Genomic DNA, 22,007 nt, shown 5'->3' with positions numbered 1-22,007 from the left:
TGCCCCTAGACGGGGATCGTCGCACCCTCCACTGTTGCGGGACTGTGGGTAAACGGAATTGAAAACCGTAGGGAGAGAAGAAGATTTGATTCCACCTTCTGGGTTCGAGAAAGTGCAGGCGGGCAGCTTGGCAATCGTGGAGCTCGGGAGGGACTCCGTGCGCAAACCCCATGCCGGCTCGGGGTCGTGCAGGAAACACCTCTTGGCCCCGCTGACGAGCCCGCTACTGGTGTACACAACTGGCCAATGCTTTTCCAATCCATCCTCCTCGAAGAGGTGTCATCCATTCGATCCGCACGGGCTACCGTAGCAGCTTTTGAATGCCTCCGCAGTTGTCCGCAGGGAGCCCGCCTGATGATCGAGATGGTAGTTAGGATATGCCAGTGTACCTCCGACATAATGAAAGTTGTTGGGCGGCAGGTTCCATTCATTCTAGGTGGTATCTATTGTTCATACCTACGCAGGTACATAAGGGATTATCATTGCAACACAGTATTCCGTCGAGCATCCCCGAACATTACCAACTGCAACCGTTGCGTCCTCCGTTCGCCAATTGTCGTTCTGCTGCAGCTTGCAACGCGCTTTGCAACCTTGAATCAAACCCCTGGTCGTTTACCCCCCAATCCATTCCCAAATCAGGTAGCGCAAGGATAATAATCGCAAATCTGCCCCGGTCTCCCGTCCGCCGCGCAGCCAGTCGACTCGTCGAGCAGCTTTCGACCATTCGCGCTCGCTGCACCAAATCTTTTCGGCGCCTCCTTCTTTTCTCCTTTCTCCCACCCCCCCCAAGCCGAACCCACAATCTGCATCGAACATCGCGGTTTGGTCAGATACGGGAATTGGCCGCTCTTGACTCGAGAAGTACATACTTAGGTATTCGGCCGTCCTCTTCTCACAAATTCTCGTCCACACCCTCGATCCGCGCATCGAGGTAGCAATCCTAGTCATCGCCTCTCCTCTCTCCACTCCGCGCTCCGATAGTCATTTCGCTGCAGTACCCGTCCCGGCCTGCCCAGCCGTTTTACTGGTCAACTCTCACACCCCTGGAGCTTGCATTCTTCCACTCTGAACACTCAAACCACCCAACCCTCCAACCCTCAATCCCGACTCGACCATCTCTGTCGCCGTCGTCATCCGCCCGTGCTCAATCTCGCCAATTCTACCTTTAATTGACAAGGCACATTCGACCCAGCAGCGCGATGGATCCAGGCCGGTCGAGCGACGTGTCGCCAGAGGCGATGCAGGGACGCATTCAGCAGGCACGTCGCGAGGCTGAGACGCTGAAAGATAGGATCAAGAGGAAGAAGGAGGAGCTTGCGGACACGACGCGTGAGTGCGATTGCGATTGAACTACGGGTTTTTTTTAGCTTTTCCTTTTTTTTCGAATTGCGCAACTAACATATTTGGATGTCGACCAGTCCGCGCTGTCGCCGCCCAGGCCCACGAACCGATCCCCAAGAGCCAGTTGATGAGGACGAAGAGAACACTGAAGGGCCATCTAGCCAAGATCTATGCTATGCACTGGTCGACCGACCGGAGACACCTCGTTTCGGCATCACAGGACGGTAAACTCATCATTTGGGATGCGTACACAACAAACAAAGTCCACGCTATTCCGTTGCGGTCGTCGTGGGTCATGACCTGCGCCTACGCACCGAGTGGCAACTTTGTGGCGTGCGGTGGTCTCGACAATATCTGCTCTATCTACAACCTCAACCAGAGCCGCGATGGGCCCACAAGGGTAGCACGGGAACTGTCGGGCCACGCCGGCTACCTGTCTTGCTGCCGCTTCATCAACGACCGCAGCATCCTTACTTCGTCAGGCGATATGACATGCATGAAGTGGGATATCGAGACCGGGACCAAGGTTATGGAGTTCGCCGACCACCTGGGCGACGTCATGAGCATCAGCCTCAACCCGACTAACCAAAACACATTTATCTCCGGCGCCTGCGATGCCTTCGCCAAGCTCTGGGATATCCGCGCCGGTAAGGCCGTGCAGACCTTTGCCGGCCATGAGTCCGACATTAACGCCATCCAATTCTTCCCCGACGGCCACTCGTTCGTAACAGGATCTGACGATGCTACTTGCCGGCTGTTCGACATCCGTGCGGATCGGGAGTTGAACTTCTACGGGGTAAGTAGCTGATCCAATCTGCCTTGCCGCCCTCGTGCTAACGTCGTGGGTTTTTTTAGTCGGAGACCATTCTCTGCGGCATTACCTCGGTCGCTACCTCCGTGTCCGGGCGGCTGCTTTTTGCTGGTTACGATGATTTCGAGTGCAAGGTAAGCTGAACAACGGTTGCATATCCGGCGCAACGAACAGATGCTGACTGTTGACCCCAGGTCTGGGATATTACTCGGGGAGAGAAGGTCGGCTCCCTCGTGGGCCACGAGAACCGTGTCAGCTGCCTGGGTGTGTCAAACGACGGCATAAGTTTGTGCACAGGCTCTTGGGACGCTGTGGTAAGTCTCCTCCTCTCGAACATGTGCCTCTCCACTTGCTAACACCCGCATAGCTTAAGGTGTGGGCCTATTAATCGTCACTTTGATGACATGATCTGTACTACTGGATACCCAACCCATCGCGCCGCCCGAAAAGACTATCGAGTGCCCGTTTTCCTGTTCTTAATCCAGCCTTGTTGACACGCCTCTCTTAATCTATGGCCCGGCATGCGCGACACGAAGTCACGACAACAGCCTTTCTCCGTTTTCGCGAGCCCCCGCCGTTCCCTGATAGGCGCCAGCCAGCCTTTTCACCCGAGCCGGACTAACTCCCGGAAGCACGGCACAATCATCTACAGCCCACCGCGGCGTTTTCTTCTCGGCACTTTGACCTTGTTTCTTTTACACCTGACTACTTTCTCTGCACCATAGTTATTTCCGGCGGCTCGTATGGACGGCGGCTGTATTACAAACTCTTCCTTACTCTTTGCCTTTCCTTTCCGCCTATGCCCGAGGGAGGTGTTTTTGCTCTCTCTGCCAACTAGCCAGCATCTAAAAAGACGCCCGGCATCGGATTTATTCAATCTCAACTTTGTACCTCGGCCTGGGCTGGTTTGGTTTGGCTTGGCTTGGCTGGAAAGACCAAGAAAAACGTCGCATTTGATGTCTTGGGGTTCCTGTCTGGATGTTTTGATGTTTTGTCTGTTTGGGGAGTAGACCGGGGCGGGAAATATCAAGTTCTTTTTTTTTTTTCCATCTATCTAAACTATGATCGAGCTCATCGCAAATCGTCGCATGGTACTTCTCTGCCTACCCTACCACGTACTCTGTCATGTCGGACCTTCAAGGGATTCCCTCGCCTCAGCGCAGTGTCCAACATTAGGATACCTACGTCTACACCCCAACTATGACTCTGTCATCATCATGAACTCAAGGAGACACATCATGGGGTCAGTCACTTCTCCAGCCAGCGAGCTGATCGTTCCCGGGCAAGATCATCGCCTCCCATCGATTTCCTGCTTCTCCTAGCGGAGCGTTTTTACCCGTCGGTTTCCCTCATCTTTCTATCAAACGGCTATATTTCGCTTTCCTCAGTGTGTGTTCGATCCGTTGTTTATATGCTGATATACGTGTTGAACGAGAGGGTTAAGCAATGCAAAATAGGAGTCTAGTATATAACGTTCCCTTGGATTTTACATTGGTGATGAGGCATGATAATCTCGGTGGGTTGGCGGGATAGGAGCTAGGATGGTGGGTGGAGTGTGTCGTCAGGGGAGTATTAAGGGGTTGGTAGGCAGCGTGAGGTGGGTGAATAGGGGGTTAGAGGCTGAAGGGCGGCGGCGCGGTTAGGGGCTTGCCCCCCGTGTTACGTATGTTTGGTTTTTTTTTATAGGGATGCTTGTTCTTCAGAAGCCCACACTTGGGTAGACAAGATGTTGTCTGGCAGGATAAGTGCTCATCTCTGTACCGCATTTCAAGGACATTGTTGAACCACACGGGAAATTTAGTAGCAATGGGCGATGGCAGGATATCAAGACACGAACGATGCTGTTAAGATACAAAAGAGAATATCATATATTCCGGAGGCGCCGTATCTGGAAGGAAGGGGTAGCACAAGCGGTCCAGGAGGGCGAGTCGCCTTGTTGCTCAGGACTCAGCTGGCTCAAAACGGGTTGCCATCCGGCACAATGACATAGAGAAGAAGTCTTCTTGCTAAACACCCGCTGTTCATGCCCGTTGTTCATGGTGATATCGTTGCTCTAAGCTTACCTGATCTTCTCATAACCAGCGGCCCGTTTGTCACCCTGAGCTGGGCTCCTGCTCAACACCACTAAACCGTAGATACGCCGGATTACGTTCGCAGCTTAGCGAGACCGAGACCTTCGGTTGTGTGGACCGTCCAGCATCCATCCTAACGAGAGGTCGAAGGGCTAAATGATGACGTAGGAGGCCGTACGATCCGACACGCCTCTCCCGATGAATGACCATCGATTCTTGCCACTCAGCCACCGACAGTTTGGGACGAGGCATCGAGAGCTCGTACCCTTGATGGTGATGACGACGAGGGATCCGAGCGTTGGCGATGGGCAGCTGAAAGATAAGGGTAACGAGTAAGGAACTCTGGCCAGAAGACGAAAGAAACGGCATCATCCATGTTGATCCGTGTGATGGCCAGACCTTCTGCGGCTGCGGTCGTTTTTTTGTGCCCATTCGACTCGGCTATCCCCATTGGAGCATGTGCAAGACACTGACCAGGTAGCTTCACAATTGACTACATCATCGACATGGGTCGTGACGGGTTGTATGCATTGTCGAGATCGCCAGCTGCTGTGTGCCTCCGCCGTTCCGCAACGAAAGTCTATGACTTGTCTTTACATGAGGGTGCCATTTCAGGGGTTCATAAGAAGGCGAGGGCGCTCGATGCATTAAATGCCAAGCTTTTCGGGAAACAAAAGTGCTTGGCGAGTTAGGGGGGGTGGATGAAACACGGCATGAAACAAGTGGTGGTGATCCCGCCTTGCCTAACATTTTGCCATCGTCTTGCGAACTGTGTGTCCACTGCTTGTGTCAACCCCTCGGGCATACGGTGGCTTTGCTGTGTCAATGCCGAAACCTGACTTTCTTGAGTAAGATTCCTGCTGCTTACCGTGGGACACGGTTAATCGATCGCCAGGCAGAACATTTGGCAACTGGTTGTGCTGGTGGCGTCATGTAGATTAACTCGGCGCCACACAGACGGCGAGGGCGGTAAGATAGATGGGCAGTCGGCGAGATTGAGGTCGGGTAAGAATGGTGAACCGGGCCCTTGGGGTCTCCTCGAAGCATCAATCAAAATCCTTGCTGGGCTCGTTGGATGGCACGACAGATCTCGGCCTCACCGCCGCAGCATATCGAATTCGATCATGGCTCTGCCTGGTTCTGTGTTCCATGGATGCTAGGATCTCCCGAGGAGGCACAATGCCCTAATTCGATCCGAACCCGACCATTCTTGTTGCGCTTGTCACCTCCACATTCCTTTGCCCCAGTGAGATGGATGCTATGTAGGTAGGTCTCGAGGGTCTGGAACTCGGGTGGATGGCGCAAAATAAGTTTTCGCAAAGCATGGGTCTTTTGTCGCGTCGAACCATCCTCGGCTTTAAACCGAACGATCAAGGAAGAACTAAAATCAGCCCAGCCCAGGACCTGAAAGAGCCCTGTTTGTGGGCCAAGTTTAGCGCCATTGCCTTCTGGGTTCCATGTTGTGCCCCTCTCAGCCCCACGTCCACGACCTCAGGGCCGCAACTTCCAAGTATATCTGTGCCGTTGATGGAATCCTTTGGAGGAAGCATTCATTTTCTTTGAGGCGTCTGCACAGTAAGCGTCGTTCCTTCCACCCTCGGCCACAGCGAAATTTCCTAGCCGCCCTGAAAGTCCTGCCGAGTTTAACGACCCCTTCCATTAGGCCGCCTGTAATACTCGAACTTCGAAGCGTCGAATGTGATGCGAATTGGTTAATCCCTGTCAACCACGCGAGGGACAGTCTGGGCATGCAGCACACCAACACCTGACGCCCCTCTTCCTCGCTTTCTTCCTGCCGATCCCACTTCAAGGTTTCCACGTCCCTGTTCACACCCTCCTCAGCCGCCAGGAACAGAGCCCTTTTCACACTCAACCCTCTGCATAGTGCTCCATTTGGTGTCTCCTATGCGGTCGATCTTTTCTTTCACACCTAATAGCTCCCCCTCGGCCAATCATCAACCTCTCCATTCTTAGTCCCCCGGCTTCCGCCTCCACGTGGACTCTCGACGTCGCATTCGGCATCGTCTGTTCTGAAACAGTCTGACGCATTCCCCAGGGGATCGAGTCCTCCCGCGTGCTCCATCTGGTGTCCCCCAGCCGTTACTGCGCTCCCGAGAGCTCCCGTCAGGCTTCTCTGAGGCCCAGACCCAGTCATCCCATTTTTTTCGGTTCCGCGCACGACCCCGAGAGAGTACGCTGGGAGAGCACAATACCACGGTACAACCTTTCCATCACACGAGGCAACTTCGGTACCCCTGACGCCCTTCGGCTAAGCCCAACGGTTGCCGCCCCGCGTCCGTGTGCTGTGCTTGGTTGAACATCCATCCCACACGACCCTACCTAGGTACCTATCAGCCGGACTCGCCGTGCTCCGCCCAACCAGGACTTTACCCTGTTACCACTCCATTCCCTGTCTTGGTCTCAAAACAAGGCACCTTCCGTTCTATAAATCAACACCACCCACCCTGTCGCTGGCCCTTGCGCCCCTTCTGTCATCATGTCGAATCCCACGCCGGCCCAAGAGGAGTTTGCTGCCTTTCTCGACAAGAACAACCGCTCCGATCTTGACGGAATCCACCCCGAGGACCGTGACGCTGCTAGAGAGTCCGACGACGAACGAAGCGAGGACGAGGAAGACCGCTACCGGGAATCACAGATCGACGCCGCCATGCGGATGCCCACCAGGGACTCACAATCAGAGATCAGGCTGCCCCCAGCCGAATTCGACAGAGGTCGCTCCACTGGCGTGAAGGGCGTCATTGCCGACGCCAGGTCGTACGAGACTGCCCGACAGTCGAAGTGGAAGGAGAGAGCGCGGGCAGCCCGCCGCAGCGTGTTCGGCCTAGACAGTGGCCGCCAAACTCGGAGCAGCGAGCTAGATAGCGACGGCAGCGGCGCCGAGGACCCCAACGAGGCCGCTTTTCTGGAACAGTGGCGCGAGAGCCGGAGGCGTGAGCTCGAAGCGGAAAGCAGAAACCCTATCCGGAATCGGAGGACAAGCCCGAGCATCAGGCTCTATGGACGGTTCGACCATGTCGATGCACTCGGCTACCTCGACGCGATAGAGAAGGTCGGGAGGGAGACCGTAGTCGTCGTGTTTGTCTACGACCACGAGGTGGGTGACCCTGCTGCTCAGGCGCTTCCCAGCTTCCCATGCACTAACCCGTAATTCAGTGCGACGTATCCGCAGCCATCGAGTCTGCGCTCGTCCCCCTAGTCAGTACCTACCGCGCCGTCCACTTTGTTAAAGTGCACTACGAGGATGTCGAGTTCGACAATGCCGGCGTACCCGCGATTCTCGCATACCGAAACCAAGGCGATCTATTCGCCAACCTAACCGGTATTCTGGAGATGATCCCCGACGATACCGATTTTGACACAGACTCCCTCAAAAAGCTCTTCGTCAAGGAGGGCATCCTGTAACGGCTCTTTGGCCGGGGCTCTTTTGAGTTTTCTGTTCGGTAGTTTTTACGACCTCGAGGGGGATGACCGATGTGGTTACGTTTTGAATACCTGGCCTAGGTGTTCACTATATCTTTGGAGCTTTGTTGATTTGGCATGGCCATGGAAATACCCCTCTTACATTGATCGCGCATGATAGCCCGGGAGGCAGGGATACGACATATGCAGAGATACCACACACGCATGTGAATTTGTCTGGGTTCTGGGGTTTATATCGTTTGACAGGGCGGTTAGATAGACGATGCGATTTTGTCTGTTTTCTTGTATCTAATATTTGTAATTTCGGCTAGGGCTATGGTTGCCTACTTTTGCATCTCCCACGAGACAGATCATACGTTGGTTTGGCTTGCCACTAGCGTACGTAGTGTACATCGTCATGAAGTTGCGTCTGTGGGGTTCGACTGGGGAAGGATACCAACACGATCGGTGAACATGCGTCATATCGGGCCATCCGCCCCTTCCCGCAGCCAGTCAAGTGACTAACCATCGTTTAACATTTGAACAATTGATACGTACGCGGTGACAGGTTGTCGTATTTTATGATCAACGCTGGTATGCATTGCCTGCACTGACTGAATGTTTACACACCACATAGTACGTAATCCCCGTCGGTGTTTCACCCCGTCCGTTGGTGTTGGTGGGGTTATACTGTGTATTTATGTATAGATCTGTACGAGGCGCCCAGACCCATTGAATTCTCCACAACGTTCCCTGCACGTCGGCGCCACCATCGCTCTGCCCCGCTTTCTTATCACTAACACTCCAACGAGGGGAATCCGAAGCCAACGGCAAAGACCACAGCTTCAGCCTGGCTGCGGAACAAACAGCAGGTGACCTCATTCCAAGCCAAAAGCTCCAGTGGGGGCCCAGCCCATTACTCTCACCGTTACATCTTACCCGCACTTCGGTATCTCATATCCTCTTTCCCTCTCTGCATCTCCAAATCGCCTCTGAGCTGGACATTGCCAACTCCAGCATCCGGGTCGTCTTATCAACCGCATCCGTCCAACGGGGCGCAAACCAACGAAGCCCGAACAACCTAACGCGTTTTCCATTTGATCCGACTGCCTTGTGCCTTTTCCCGCAGCTGACGACGGGCTCCGAAGCCCTCTCGCCCACAAGCTGACTCGGCTTGCGCTTCCATGCCACAGTCCCCACCCCCGCCTGTCTAAGGCAGCTTCGCCAGCTGGACGGGCAGAAACCCCTAACCAGGAACCACAACCACTCAACCGACCTGGATTCGAACAAATACCCAACGGAATATCGGAGGGGCTCTAGAACTCTCACAGTTAGTTCTCTTCATTTTCATTGTCCGCACCCAGCCCCGCATCCACTAGTCACCTTTACTCTCTCGGTTTCGTCGGTTCCTTCCTCCCAGTCACAATCAGCAAGGACCCCTCGCCTTCCACGTTGGATGCCCCTCCTTCCTCTTCGTGGCTCGACTTGCACCACACGCACACAAACGCACACAGCATTCGACCTTTGTCCCTCTACATTTCCATACTTGTTGGAAATCCATAGCATGACCTCAGTCGGCTGACGATTTCTTATCGTAATGGAATCGCAGACCACAGAGTCTCCCTCGCCTTCAGAACCACCCCAAAACAACACCCAAAGCTACGACACTCCCCTTCCTGCGCCGGAACAAATTTCCGTCTCTGTCCCAGCCCTTCGATTCCCTAGACCACAAGGGAGCCAACTCCTCGCCAACTGGGTTTCCAGCAGCGCTCCTGATATCCGACAACCATCCATCATGTCGGATAACGGTAGCCTGGCCGATTCGGCCTACGAAATTGTCAACGGAACCGATAACGAGAGTCAAGACGACCGCCTGACCGAGTCGACTTGTTCCCTCACTGCCTCACGACCAGATGATGTGCACAGCTTAGACGGATCATCTGTGGGGCCTTACAATACCGACTCAGACGACGAGTCTGATCACCCTTCTCGCTCGTCTTCGATTAGATACGCCGACCAAGCTCTACAAAACCCATCCACCCAGCTTCCAAATAGCAGCCTTGAGCATGGATCGTCTACTGAGGGTTCTGGCGTCGTCGTTCGGTCGATCCAATTCCAGGAATCAGATGCTGGCGACACGGCCCTCGAGGAGAACATCTCTGCCAAACATGCCATCGTGGAGCTCGACGAGGAAGACTCCTCCACCCTCGCGGAAAGTCTGGGTATGCCGAACGCCCCAAAGCGCTGGGTTGCGTCGATTCGCCAGACCATGTCACAGTCATATCTCTCCACCAAGGAACCTCTGAGAGTTCTTTACGTGGGCCCCCCGGAAGCCCAAAGAGCCATTGTGCTCAAGATCTGCAGTGCCATCTGGGAATCACCGCAGTCGAATGCCCAAGACTACCTCGGTCGTCACCGTGATGGCGTCTATAACATTATACCCATCTCATCCTTCGGGCCCTCCCCAGAACTCGACCTGATGGAAGCGTCCCTGTATCAGATCAAGGTAGAGCATTGCACCTCCGCGGAGGAGCTCATCGGCCCGGAACTTTCGCCTACCGGCGAAGCCGGCTATTCCATCACAATCGAACAAGAAAAGGATTACCGGTCCTTGGTCCTCCCGGCTGGTCCCGCCGTTGTGCCGGAATGGGAGCTACCTCACGTCGCGGTACTTTACTGCTCAATCTACGACGACATCGAGAGCAGTGGGACGAGGCATGCTGCCTGGTCGTTCATGGAACGCCATGGCGTCCCATCCATATTAATCGCCGACAAACAGGATTTCCGCAATCCCGATTTGGGAAAGTACATCAACGAACACTCGGTCCACCTCTGCTTAGAATCCCGGGACCCAGAAAGGCCAACGGCTCCTCTACGTTTTCCGATTGATTACCATTCGTTTGCCGACATTGACGCTCGGCAGATGAACCGCCACCTAGCCTACTTGACTGGTTTGTCAAAGACTGAAGACAAGCTTGACCGGGATAGCGCGCGGACGAAAGAAGTGCCAAAGTCGGAGATGACGAAAGGTGCAAAGGGGCGACCGTCTGTTGCGCGAGAGGAATTCGGGCGGCGGCTCCGCTCCCTTCTGCCGGTGGCCATGTTGTTGATGGGCCCATTCTTCGTCCTTTCCATGGTTGACTGGTTATGGCCAACAGGCCTCTACCAAACGCAACCATTGTCTTTCACTGGGGTTTGTGTTTCCTCGCAGATATCTCCCGCCTTCACGACTGGTAGTTCATCTGTGGCGACATCGACCAAAACGGTTGTGATCAATGTCACCTCCACCAAAACCGTCCAGGCGATACAGACGCAACAGCCCACTAGTACTTTCGCTTCTGCGCTGTCCTTGGCCGGATTCCTCTCTGACAAACCATCGGTTGTCCCCGCCGACATCGAAGCAAAAGACAAAAAGCCTAGCAACTCGAACAAGACGGCTTGCTCAGTACGCGTCCACAGCTTGACCGAGATTTTGGTAGGCGTCCCAAGCCGAAACAAAGCAGTGTGGCTCGCGGCGGGATCCATTGACATCACGGTTCGCCGAAACGACCACCCTATCAAGACCAAGATCTCTTCTGTAGATGAGGGGGTTCTTGTTGAGCTCGAGCGGAGAGATGCCTACGGTCTAGTGAACATTACTGTGGTCACAACCCGTCGGCCCAGGATTAACGAAACGTTCGAGATTGATTTTGGCAAGTCGGCGCTTGCTGAACTCGCCGAGACTATCGGGGCCGGGCTGAACTTGTTGCAAGGCGTTGCTGAGAAGGTGACTTGGGCCGGCGACGCAAGCCAGATCATCTTCGACAACGCCTGCAAGCGGTCTCGCGATTATCCCGGCCATGTCGCCTCTGCCCTCGAGCATGCTTCGAAAGCCGTTCAGAATCGTACGGACGCGGTCAAGCGGGCTGCGAGCAATGCCCGGGAACGCGTGGCTCGCCAGATCGAGTCCGCCGGATCGATCCGTAAGGAGGCTGATCTCTCAGTTCTCCAAGCGCAGATTGCTTCCAGGCTTTGGTGGTTGAGGATGCAAGGGAGGACGGAAGAATATGCCGAATATAAACGGAACGCATCTCGATTCCTCAACGCGAAACATCTGGAGCTTCAGGCGGCAAAGACTAAGAACACGCCAAACCAGTCGAGGTCTTTCTACGGCCTCCGAAGCGCATTGTACACGCCCTGGAAGAAGGACAGCGCCCGGCGCAACGAGGGCAACACAGACTCGGCCTCGCAAGACGGCGGCTGGGAGTACACATGGAGGAAGATCGTGCAAGGAAAATAATTCTTGATCTCCCTCTCCTCTAGCATTTTTCCTTATTTTTGGGTGGGCGGGGCGGGTTTGACGGATGGTACACGGGTTTGGGGGATGAAATACCTGCCTACAATGGCCGCCCGAGGATCAGGGCTGGAGGGATTATGGAGTTTTGCTTTCCCGACCGGATGCGGTGTTATGGAATGGGACTATCTTTCGCTTCAACTCTCCTATGTCCCGCACAACAACTGCTGTATTTATTCGTATCAACTGGTGGCTTTGGGTTGGTGGTGTGATTCGGATCAGGCCTAACCCGGAGCAAGTGCTAGGCGATGGCGAAATGAATCTGGGGGACGGGAGGCAGAGTGACAAGATTAGAGCCATTAGCAATAACGATGGTGTTTACATTGAAATTGACTGTTGAGTGGGAGTTGAATCAGTGCCTCAATGCGGTAGGTCCCGCAGTTATTGAATTACTCATTCACGTGCTATCTGTGACCCCGAACAAAATGAATATGCTTGTAAAGAGTGCATATGCCATCCAATCAACATGTTTGGTGATGGCTACTTGACCCACCTTGATCCACCTGCCCGCGCCAAATTTCTTTTGGGCCGCAGCCCCTGCTGTTGATTTCAGGGAAGTGAGGGGCAGTCTTTTGCAACAACACCACACAACCACCCGCCCGCTGCCTGCCTGCGACCTTGCCTTATCCACTTCCCGACCTCCAGACTGCAAGGCACACTACATCTCGCATTGTGCCCTTCAACTACTTTACAGATATCTGCAGCATCCGGTACGTTTTTTTGTTTTGTTTTTCTTATCCTCCCCTTTTAAACTCACTCACCTGGGTCGATGCGCTTAGCGTTGCTGGCGTTGCGTGCCCCGCGCTGCTGGCTGGCTGCTGCGAAGCGAAAAAAAAGTACCCCGCCTGGCGTCCGGCTTTTTTGGGAGAATCAACCCTGTCAGGACGCAGCGAGCGCGCCAGGGCACGACGCCATGGCGGGGGCGGGGTTATGCGATTGCGATGAGTGGGTTTGGAGAGGTGTTGTGATCGTGGGAGGGGATGGGTAGGAGGTGTGGGATATGCGATGCGGGATGCGGGATGGGGGTCGGAGATGGGGATTCTTTTTTTCTTAACCTTTTTTCTTTTGGACGGTCTTTGCTAACGCGTTTTGTGTACGGGGAATAGTTTTTACTACTACCATCCCGTCGAGAAAGAATTAACAACCAACTGCCCGACATGTCTTCCGAGAACGATAACAAGGCGGTTGAGGAGGTGAAGGCGCCCGAGACACAGGAGGTATGTGCAGAGAAGCGGCCACGGGCTGGGGTGCGCTAAGGGTGTGACTGAAATGGCTCTGAGGGTTGTGTTTGGCTAACAATGGTGTTTTGATCGTTGTACAGGCTACTGCTGCCGAAACGAAGCCCGTTACCTCGTCTTCCGTCTTCTCTATGTTTGGTGGTGGCGCCAAGAAGGAAAGGAAGGACGACGATGAGGACCGTGGTGATAACTCTGGCAGCGCTAAGGCTCAGCGCGAGGCTGCTGCTGCTGCTGCCGCCGCTTCCAAGGAGGGTGGCGAGGAGGTTGGTTCTCCAAAGTCCTGATGGGGAGATATTCGTGTATAAGGAGTGGCTAACCGAGTTCCGGGAAATGCAGGAGGAGGCCCCCGAGTCCGAGGATGTCCACTTTGAGCCCGTCATCCACCTCACGGAGAAGGTTGAGACCAAGACCAACGAGGAGATGGAGGAGCAGGTTTTCAAGATGCGCGCCAAGCTCTTCAAGTATGTGCCCGACACCCGCGAGTGGAAGGAGCGCGGCACCGGCGATGTGCGTCTGCTCAAGCATCGCGAGAACGGCAAGACCCGCCTGGTCATGCGCCGCGACAAGACCCTCAAGGTCTGCGCCAACCACTACGGTACGTATATTTTGTTTTGCCTATGTGTGCTACACCTTAGGGTATCGGATGCTAACTCGTTCTAGTCGTCCCCGAGATGAAGCTCTCCCCCAACGTGGGCTCCGACCGGAGTTGGGTGTGGAACGTCGTTGCCGACGTGAGCGAGGGCGAGCCTGAGGCTCTCACCCTGGCAATCCGGTTCGCCAACTCGGACAACGCCAACCAGTTCAAGGACGCCTTCATCAAGGCCCAGAAGGAGAACGAGACCCTTTTCAAGAAGCCTGAGACGGAGACTGACGAGGAGAATAAGGAAGAGGAGACGAAGGAGGAGGAAAATAAGGAGGAAAAGAAGGAGGAGGAGACTGCGTAAGGTAGCCGGGCTTGTTGATGGTTGATGGAGAGCGATGAGCTCAGGAAGGAATAAGCACCAACCCTCCCACACCTCCCTCCCACCACTCACCCCCACTTCCCCCTCACACCTCACACATCATTGTCTCCCCAAGGAGGCCGAGGTTGATGATGATCACACATGAACACAATCCAACACCCTCATGACACATCACCCATCCGGACAGAGCAGGAGAGGGTGATTGTTTGAGCGAGGAAAAGACCAGCCATGATAGCTGTAGATAGACCAAATACCATTCAGTCCCCTTGTCTCTACCTGAGCTCACTGGGCCAATGCGACTCGTTATTTGGCTTTGTAACAATAACCAGTTCTCTGTGATGTGCCGCTAAATAGATGAAAGAAAAACAATAACACAGACCGCAGCGCAAAGATGGTTGGCCTGTGCTCCCTCCCTCATTGACCTTTTTGTCTGATCACGGAGCCAGTTCTTACCTGTTTCCTACTTCACTTTCTGTTCAGAGGTTCTTGCTCAATCCTCAAACTCAACCACAAACTCCCACAAATCCGTGTGAGATATTCTTCACACAGTATCTTCGCACTCACACCCTTCAACAAGCACTACCACCGCACGGACCATTTGCACCGCCACTATCATGAGCTCTGATCGAATGACCCGCAGCGCTTCGGCGGCCCTGCTTACGCCACCTTCAGGTACGTACCATCTGCAATCAAGCGGGCAGACGCCGTCACGACCCGCAACTAGCTTGCTCCAATGCACCCGCGACTGTGAACCCCAGAATCGCCAGCTTCACTTCCCTCCCCAAACCACCAGATCCACGTGGCCCAATCGCATATTCATCCTTTATTACATTTTGCTTGCAAATCTCTCTTTTGTCCCCTCTCGCGATCCGGTTTTTTCCAGCAGTTTAGGGTCCGAACACGACGGCGACGAGATCCTAGGTGGTTGCAACTGACAAGACGGGTGACGGGAATTACTTGGTTGCCTTGCCAAGCGCGCGTTTTGGGAGAGAATCTCTCAGTCTGCGAAATTGCAGCTTTATCTATCGTTTAGGAGAAGGAACGTGGCCAGGCCTCTAACGGCGAGCAGAGCAAGACGAGCAGAGCATCGCCGTTGGCACTCCTGGTGTCAGGCCCACGACCGTTGTCATTACTGCTAGGCCCCGCGCCGCTACTACTACTACTCCGCGCAAGGGCAAGAAGGCCGCAGTCTCCAAGATGATTGTCGAGGTATGTTTTATCCGGTGAGATGGGAAGGAAAGCGAGATCGGATGGCTGACGCGATCTGAGAATTACAGCGTAAGATCAAAGTTGTCACCGAACAGCACAACATGTAAGCGACTGATCCGACTGCCGGCGTACGAAAAGGGAGACGGGGGGTGGGAGCATCGAGGACGGGTGGCTGACCAAGCCCAATAGTAACAAGCCTGCCGTCAATGAGGGTTTTCCCATGAAGGAGTGGACCGTCGAGGTCTATATTCTTGACCAGGATGGCAAAGAGAAGCCCGCCCGTTGTTTCACTAAGGCGGTGTATCACTTGCACCCTTCGTTTGCCAACCCCGTCCAGAGTATGTACCCCATCCGGGTTGGGACGAAAATGCAGCGCTGACATGGGTACAGCCTTCATGGAACCCCCTTTCAAGTGCACCAACGAGGGCTGGGGAGAATTCGAAATGAGCATTGATCTGTTCACCACCGAGAAGGGTGGTAAGCAGACGGTCATCCACGACCTTAACTTTGCCGCGGCTCAGTACGACAACGTGCATGTTGTGACCTTCCGGAACCCTTCGCAGGCCCTCCAGCAGATCCTCCGTGAGACGGGCCCGCTGCCTTCGGACGAGGAACGCAAAATCAAGAAGGCCGACGGCGGCAAGAAGAAGAAGACGTTCGACGTTGAGAAGATGGCGGACGGTCTGATCAAGTTGGGCGAGGATGATCTCCTTCAGGTGATCCAGCTGATCCACGATCACAAGGATGACAGCACCTACGTCCAGAACAACATTGACGCTGGCGAATTCTCGGTCGACCTATATACCCTGCCGGATTCTCTTCTCAAGATGCTCTGGGACTTGCTGGTACGTTCTTCTTTTTCTTCTCTGGTGCACTTGTTTCCTCGAGTCCGATGCTGACCGTGACATTCGACGTATAGCTTAAGCAGGGCGTTGTCGTTGCCTAAGCGAACCGGCCCTTACACTCTGCATTCAAGGGCGTCTGGCGTTTGGAGGTTGGGGAAGGTTGCGGAAAAGCATTGGTTGGTTGGACGGACCCCGTCATCTCGCTCTGGGTGTCGGTCGGCAGTCACCCGATGGTTTTATCCCTCTTGGCCCTGCTCATTTGACGGGGCTCTGGGTTGGTAGCGGCCGGGAGTCATGGAATGGGTCATCATTGAGTTTTAACCGCCCAGTTGGCTGCGCCGGGAAGGGAGATTCTTCCTCCTCTTCTCGGAGATATTGGCCAGGGTTATACTCGTAGGTCTGTTTAATGCATCGGCATGGTTAACTTTGATTCTATTCGTGCCGTTTACATGCATGTTGAGCTCGCAGTTTCCTGCTGTGAAACCCGGAGAATTAACTTGACGTTGTGTTTCTCGGCTACACGCGTTGGTGGAACCTCTTGGGACGGCAATGCCACGATGGTGGCCACATTACCTTGCCGTTCGGAATCCTCGACCCAGCAACCTGTAATTTACGTGAGGCGACAAGAGCAAGCGAAGGTATCGTCAGGACGCTGTGTTTGTTCCAATAACACGTTAGGTAGGTAGGCTGCATGCAGCGACGGACCGATTCCGGTCGTCGGTAGCATGCTGACTGCCGTCCGTCGGTCCCTGACATGACAGGGTACGGTACCAAGATAGCTTTCTTTATGTATTCGTACACAGTATGTGCAATCAACCACGTTGACATACCTCAAGTAATACGACGCGACTGGGCAGGGTTACGCAGCACCGTCCCCGGGCTACGGGTCTAGACACTGGGCGGCGTGGTCAGAAGATGGGTTTTGGGATGCTAAAAATCTCACCGCTCCCTTCCAAGGAGATCCTGTATCTGACGTTTGTGCTCACCGGGCAAGGCGTAGGAATGGAGCCAGTGCCCCGCGTGACCTGGTCAACGTGACCCCGGTTGCCTCCCGACGCAATTGGCGAAACCCCGGCTATGCACGTTTGTGTCTCCTCCATCGGTGTATTTTGCATGGCCTCGGCTTTGTGCAAAAGGAAGGGCAATGATTCGAGCGAGGTGGGATCAGTTACGAGAGCAATTCGCAGGGAATTCGATGTCTGCCCAGATCCAGATTAGGTTGTAACGGCTTTGTTTGATTTGCAGAATTGACTTCCATGTCAGGCGGGGTTGAAAATGTCTCGTCTTATCATTTCCCCGCAGGCTGCAATTCGATCCACGATTCGCCAGGGGCTATGCTAGAGCCAGCTGATTGTGCACTTCTTGTTGTTCGTCCCATTGTTTGTTTCAAAAAATAGTGAGACATCTCCATCCCGAGTCGTCCCCGATAACTCCTTAAGCCTCGGGCATTGGGGAACAATGACCATGTGGACGCCACCATTCTACCCTTTTATTCTTGTACTGTATGTATGTACAAAGTTATTAAAGGCCTTGATTACGACTGTATCGCACTGAGGCACACCTTCCACATCGAGATCAAAAGATATTCGAGAGTAGCTGGGGACAGGGAACAGGCAATGGAAGTATGAGCTAAGGGAATCCACTGGATTGTTCGGGACCTTCGAGATTGGGGAACTGGGTTGCCGTCTTAACCAACAGGAATTGCTGATAGGCTGTGTGTGATGCACCAAGCCCCTCGTGGGTCGCTGGTGCGCGTTTGCCCCACTCAGCGGCAGGAGCGAGAAGCGTCATCCCGGGACTCGATCTCGGGGGCCAAGACCCCTCGACTAGCCCCAAAAACTGGCCCGTTCCCCAGTTTCTCGAGTCTTCACCCACCGCAAACCGCTTCCAGCCGATAAAGCAAGCCCAAGCTCATGCTCGCAGATCGGGGCCTGTTTAACGTTTGAGCAAGCGACGTTTTGCGTCCATTCGGCCCGGCTGTTTTTTTCGACTGCCCGCCATGTCACAGTACGGCGCGCCAGCCTTACAACTTTCCTCCGTGTCGCCAATCTCCCCCGTTGCCGCCTCGTCGACGTCGTCTACGGGCCCCGCCCGTCCCCATCCACCCTCCGTGAGGGGCGGTGGAGCCGCACCCGGAGCCGGACCCGGGACCGGTCACTCCGACGAGACCTCATCGCAGTCCGCCGCCCAGCAACTCCAGCAGGCCCAGCACAAACGCGTCTACCAAGCCTGCATCCCCTGTCGCCGCCGTAAGGTGCGCTGCGATCTTGGCTCTGTCGACGATCCCCACGACCCTCCCTGTGTCCGCTGCCGTCGCGAGAGCAAAGAATGCTATTTCAGTGCTACGCGCCGAAAGCGCAAGATTGATGACGAGCCCCGAGAGGAATCCGAAGAGCAGGACGATTACATCCTTCGCAATGGCCGCAAACAATTGCGCACCGCGGCATCGCCACCACCCGTGTTGGACCGTCGGTTGTACAGCGACGTACCCCTCACGCCGGGAGGAAGTCACGGACGGGCGCAGCCTCTGAGGCGGCCAGGTGACCCGCCCAAGAGCGCACGCAGTAACAGCACGGCCGGCGAATTCGGAAATGGCGAGCCCAATACGCCGCTGGAGAACTTCGAGGCTCGGAGCGTCATGCGGAGGGAGGTGTATGGACCCCACGATGCACTGGACTTGCTCTACAAGGCAGCTACTGACAAGTGAGAACATCCCTATGTGAACATGTCGCTGCAAAGTAGGTAGTGATACTGACACGCTCTTTAATTCAATTAGTGCCTCGCACAAGCCCGACAACCCGGCGCCGCCCCATAGTGCTACCCAACCCGGTTCTCATCATATTCGACACGACGCCGAGCCACCCAGGTCAGCCAACAACATCGGGTCAGGAGGTTACCACAGCCGACATGTATCACGCCAAGACGGTCCGGCTCCGGAACAAGCCATCGACCCGGAATTGACGAAGCGGGATCCGTCTACTGAGCCTGGCTACAATGAGGCAATCAAGGCCTGGGGTCGATTCCGCTTCGTACGCGCTGGCTGGTTCACTGCTCAGGAAGCAATTGACTACATCGACTAGTAAGCTGCTATCTATCCTGGATAATCTCTGGTGGTTGCATTTTCAGACTAACGCGCACAGTTATTACAAATATTTGTCCCCCCTCACCCCGATCTCGCCCCCGACGTTCAACAATCCGGCATCCCACTTAACGCTTCTGACCGAGGAGCCGATCCTTACCGTGACACTCTTAACGATCGCTTCGAGATACCGTCGCATGCCTGGCACCGGAGGCCACTGCCGTTCACACGCCATCCACGAGCAGCTATGGATGTACCTTAGGGGCATGATTGAGCGCGTCGTGTGGGGCCAGGAAGCGTTTGGCGGCGGCTTCTGCGGCTCAGGGGCCGATGATGCTCAGAGCTCGAGCACGGCCCCCTGGAGGGGTCTGCGCAGGGGCAGCTTGAGGACCCTCGGAACTATCGAGTCCCTGATGATCCTGACCGAATGGCACCCGCGGGCTCTCCACTTCCCACCGAACGAAGCGACCGACGAGTTGATGCTGCCGTCCTACGATCCCCCTAGCCCCGGCGACATCAATGGCAACCAAAAGTCCTCGGGGTTTGGCGGCCGAAGGATCGAGAGCTGGCTGGAGCCTGCTTGGAGGAGCGATCGCATGTGCTGGATGTTGTTGAGCACGGGCATGGGGCTGGCCTATGAGCTCGGTGTTTTTGATGATGTTGACGAGCTGCTGGCTGCCGGTGCTATTACGCGGCCCGAGTACGAAGATGAGTCGTATCGCCTGAGGGCAAACCGCATTAAACGGTTGCTTCTCATCTACCTGAGTCAACTCGCCGGTCGCCTTGGCTGGACCAACATGGTACCCGAGCGGTTGCGGAAGTCGGACCCGGCCGTCTCGCGAAGGAAGCGGCATTCGGTCGAGGGCACCACGCCCGGGACTAACCCGTCTTCATTGTCAAACACATTCAACTACATCCCAGACTTGGAGCTAGACGACCAGATCATACACTGCTGGGTGGGAATCAGCAACGCCATGCAAGTCGGCAACGAGAAGTTGTTCAGGTCCCGGAAGCACACGACAGAAATCATCCAGACCGGGAAATACACCGAATTGCTCGCAGACTTCCAGCCCATGCTAAAGGAGTGGTGGAACCAGTTCGAGCGGTTCCGGTTACCCCCGTACATCAGACACGTCCTCACAATCGAATACGAATACGTACGCATCTACATCAACTCGCTCTCTCTACAGGCGGTTGTCGAGCGGTGCACCAACAATGCCGGCGGGGGCACGGGGCCAGGAGGGAGTGTATCGGGTCACTCGGGGCCGCAGCTGTCGCCGCAGACGCAAAACTACTACGGAAAGCTGCCACTTGGGCAGCTAGGTGGCTTCGGTGCCGAGGATCAAGAGTACGTGAGGGAAGTGGTCAACGGCAGCCGGAACCTACTCCGGACCGTCGTCGAGGGCCTGCTGCCTGGGGACTACCTCAAGCACGCGCCCGTGCGCACCTACTTCCGCATCATCAGCGGCGCTATGTTCCTGCTGAAAACGTTTGCGCTCGGCGCGCCCAAGTCGGACGTTGAGCTGAGCATCCAGCTGATGGACCGCACCGTGAGCGCGCTCCGTAACTGTGTTGTCGACGATGTCCACCTGGGCATCCGCTTTGCCGACATGCTTGAGACCCTGACTAGCCGGCTGCGGAACCGGTTCATCTATGCGCCTCCACCTGCCGCTATGTCGGCGGATGGCAGGTCGCCTGGGGCAACGCACGGTGATCTCGCGAATGGGAGTGGCTTGAACGGGCTGTCGCATGCCGCGAATTCCAATGAGGTGTGGCTCAAGTTGAGAGAAGGGCCTGGTCCCGGTAAGTTCTCATATCATCACCACCATATTTACAGCTTTTCCATCAAAGACACGTACTAACCTTATCTATAGACCGCTCCACGACCCCAGCCAACATCTCCGCCACCCCCTGGGACCTCACAGCGGGAACATTCCCCTACCCCACCGGCTCAACATCCATGTTCGGCCCATCGACGCCCGCCGCCACAACTGGGCTGGACAACAACAACGCCAACAACACCAGCAACCCCAACATCAACCCCGGCAGCAGCATCGGCGACAACAGCGGCCTGTTCGACAACCCGGACTGGGCCAACCCCAACAACGAGATGTGGTACCTGCCCACAGGCGCCGCCTTCTTCCAGAACATTGATAGCAACGCCGTCTCGATGACCGCCGAGGGCGTTAATGTCGGTGGCCTTGACTTGCTCGAGTACATGGCCATGGACCCGATGGATCATCATAACTTTGGCATGGACGGGAATGGGTTCTGATTTGTTTTTGTTGTTATTTCCCTTCCTGCGGTTTTCTTAACTTACCCTTGCACCGACGAGGGAAACAGAAAAAAGGTCCGGAGAAAAAGGAGGAAAATTGCCTGCCGAGTGTTTATTCTTTCACATGCGCGCGGTTTTTTTTTTTATTCGCGAGCGATGGATTTCAAAAAAAAGGGGGAAAGGGAGGCACGCGGTCAAAATGGCTTGTCTTGACTTAAAGCAAGCGGTGTTTCGGGTTTTCGTTAAATGCCATTCTACCTACATATCTGCTAGGTAGCGTTAAGGGGAAAAGGGGTGGCCAGAGCAGGTTGTATTTTTCCGAGCTTCCACAGAGATGGTTAGTGGAAGTACGACAGGTATTAGGAGGATTTGTTGCTGAGAAACAGAGTATAGGAGTGGTGGTTGGCTGGTCTTTGGTGTCT

General features: G+C 54.9%; 6 protein-coding genes across 6 annotated transcripts; all 6 read left to right on the top strand.

Moving 5' to 3' along the window:
- Positions 1-962: 962 nt before the first annotated feature.
- F5144DRAFT_175875 (WD40-repeat-containing domain protein) lies at positions 963-2,877 on the top strand. Its single transcript, XM_066782671.1, has 5 exons — positions 963-1,329; positions 1,419-2,137; positions 2,197-2,286; positions 2,347-2,466; positions 2,520-2,877. Exons 1-5 carry the CDS (start codon positions 1,200-1,202, stop codon positions 2,538-2,540), a joined length of 1,080 nt encoding a protein of 359 aa, XP_066644633.1. The 5' UTR covers positions 963-1,199; the 3' UTR covers positions 2,541-2,877.
- Positions 2,878-6,356: 3,479 nt separating this feature from the next.
- Positions 6,357-7,955, top strand: F5144DRAFT_175822 (thioredoxin-like protein). Its single transcript, XM_066782670.1, has 2 exons — positions 6,357-7,339; positions 7,399-7,955. The coding sequence occupies exons 1-2, from the start codon at positions 6,722-6,724 to the stop codon at positions 7,645-7,647; spliced, it is 867 nt and encodes a 288-aa protein (XP_066644632.1). The 5' UTR covers positions 6,357-6,721; the 3' UTR covers positions 7,648-7,955.
- Positions 7,956-8,828: 873 nt separating this feature from the next.
- On the top strand, positions 8,829-12,324 carry F5144DRAFT_567164 (uncharacterized protein). Its single transcript, XM_066788582.1, has one exon. It carries the CDS (start codon positions 9,242-9,244, stop codon positions 11,921-11,923), a length of 2,682 nt encoding a protein of 893 aa, XP_066644631.1. The 5' UTR covers positions 8,829-9,241; the 3' UTR covers positions 11,924-12,324.
- Positions 12,325-13,289: 965 nt separating this feature from the next.
- F5144DRAFT_485607 (uncharacterized protein) lies at positions 13,290-14,159 on the top strand (the record flags this gene model as incomplete). Its single annotated transcript, XM_066785511.1, has 3 exons — positions 13,290-13,478; positions 13,552-13,810; positions 13,876-14,159. Coding segments are annotated over 3 exons (732 nt in total), but the record flags the coding sequence as incomplete, so codon positions are not given.
- Positions 14,160-14,549: 390 nt separating this feature from the next.
- Positions 14,550-16,661, top strand: F5144DRAFT_529857 (yeats family-domain-containing protein). The gene is made up of 6 exons (XM_066786906.1): positions 14,550-14,849; positions 15,244-15,386; positions 15,455-15,489; positions 15,576-15,724; positions 15,777-16,231; positions 16,306-16,661. Exons 1-6 carry the CDS (start codon positions 14,792-14,794, stop codon positions 16,330-16,332), a joined length of 867 nt encoding a protein of 288 aa, XP_066644629.1. The 5' UTR covers positions 14,550-14,791; the 3' UTR covers positions 16,333-16,661.
- Positions 16,662-18,009: 1,348 nt separating this feature from the next.
- Positions 18,010-21,951, top strand: F5144DRAFT_175652 (uncharacterized protein). Its single transcript, XM_066782669.1, has 4 exons — positions 18,010-18,934; positions 19,008-19,310; positions 19,372-21,113; positions 21,185-21,951. Exons 1-4 carry the CDS (start codon positions 18,231-18,233, stop codon positions 21,583-21,585), a joined length of 3,150 nt encoding a protein of 1,049 aa, XP_066644628.1. The 5' UTR covers positions 18,010-18,230; the 3' UTR covers positions 21,586-21,951.
- The last annotated feature ends 56 nt before the right edge of the window (positions 21,952-22,007 follow it).

Source organism: Chaetomium tenue (assembly GCF_020726465.1).
Source record: "Chaetomium tenue strain MPI-SDFR-AT-0079 chromosome Unknown F5144scaffold_3, whole genome shotgun sequence".
Lineage (NCBI taxonomy): Eukaryota > Fungi > Ascomycota > Sordariomycetes > Sordariales > Chaetomiaceae > Chaetomium > Chaetomium tenue.
Note: the sequence above shows the minus strand (reverse complement) of the source record. Positions and strands in the feature narration are given on the sequence as shown.

What these genes read in the sequence shown, in the direction of transcription:
- F5144DRAFT_175822 (XM_066782670.1), top strand. Translation starts at nt 6,722, where the DNA reads ATGTCGAATCCCACGCCGGCCCAAGAGGAGTTTGCTGCCTTTCTCGAC. An exon ending in TGTTTGTCTACGACCACGAG is followed by an intron (nt 7,340 to 7,398) that starts GTGGGTGACCCT and finishes CCCGTAATTCAG; the next exon opens with TGCGACGTATCCGCAGCCAT.
- F5144DRAFT_529857 (XM_066786906.1), top strand. Translation starts at nt 14,792, where the DNA reads ATGAGCTCTGATCGAATGACCCGCAGCGCTTCGGCGGCCCTGCTTACG. An exon ending in GTCACCGAACAGCACAACAT is followed by an intron (nt 15,490 to 15,575) that starts GTAAGCGACTGA and finishes CAAGCCCAATAG; the next exon opens with TAACAAGCCTGCCGTCAATG. An exon ending in GTTTGCCAACCCCGTCCAGA is followed by an intron (nt 15,725 to 15,776) that starts GTATGTACCCCA and finishes ACATGGGTACAG; the next exon opens with CCTTCATGGAACCCCCTTTC.
- F5144DRAFT_175652 (XM_066782669.1), top strand. Translation starts at nt 18,231, where the DNA reads ATGTCACAGTACGGCGCGCCAGCCTTACAACTTTCCTCCGTGTCGCCA. An exon ending in GCAATTGACTACATCGACTA is followed by an intron (nt 19,311 to 19,371) that starts GTAAGCTGCTAT and finishes TAACGCGCACAG; the next exon opens with TTATTACAAATATTTGTCCC. An exon ending in GAGAGAAGGGCCTGGTCCCG is followed by an intron (nt 21,114 to 21,184) that starts GTAAGTTCTCAT and finishes CCTTATCTATAG; the next exon opens with ACCGCTCCACGACCCCAGCC.
- F5144DRAFT_175875 (XM_066782671.1), top strand. Translation starts at nt 1,200, where the DNA reads ATGGATCCAGGCCGGTCGAGCGACGTGTCGCCAGAGGCGATGCAGGGA. An exon ending in GGGAGTTGAACTTCTACGGG is followed by an intron (nt 2,138 to 2,196) that starts GTAAGTAGCTGA and finishes GGGTTTTTTTAG; the next exon opens with TCGGAGACCATTCTCTGCGG. An exon ending in ACGATGATTTCGAGTGCAAG is followed by an intron (nt 2,287 to 2,346) that starts GTAAGCTGAACA and finishes TGTTGACCCCAG; the next exon opens with GTCTGGGATATTACTCGGGG.
- F5144DRAFT_567164 (XM_066788582.1), top strand. Translation starts at nt 9,242, where the DNA reads ATGGAATCGCAGACCACAGAGTCTCCCTCGCCTTCAGAACCACCCCAA.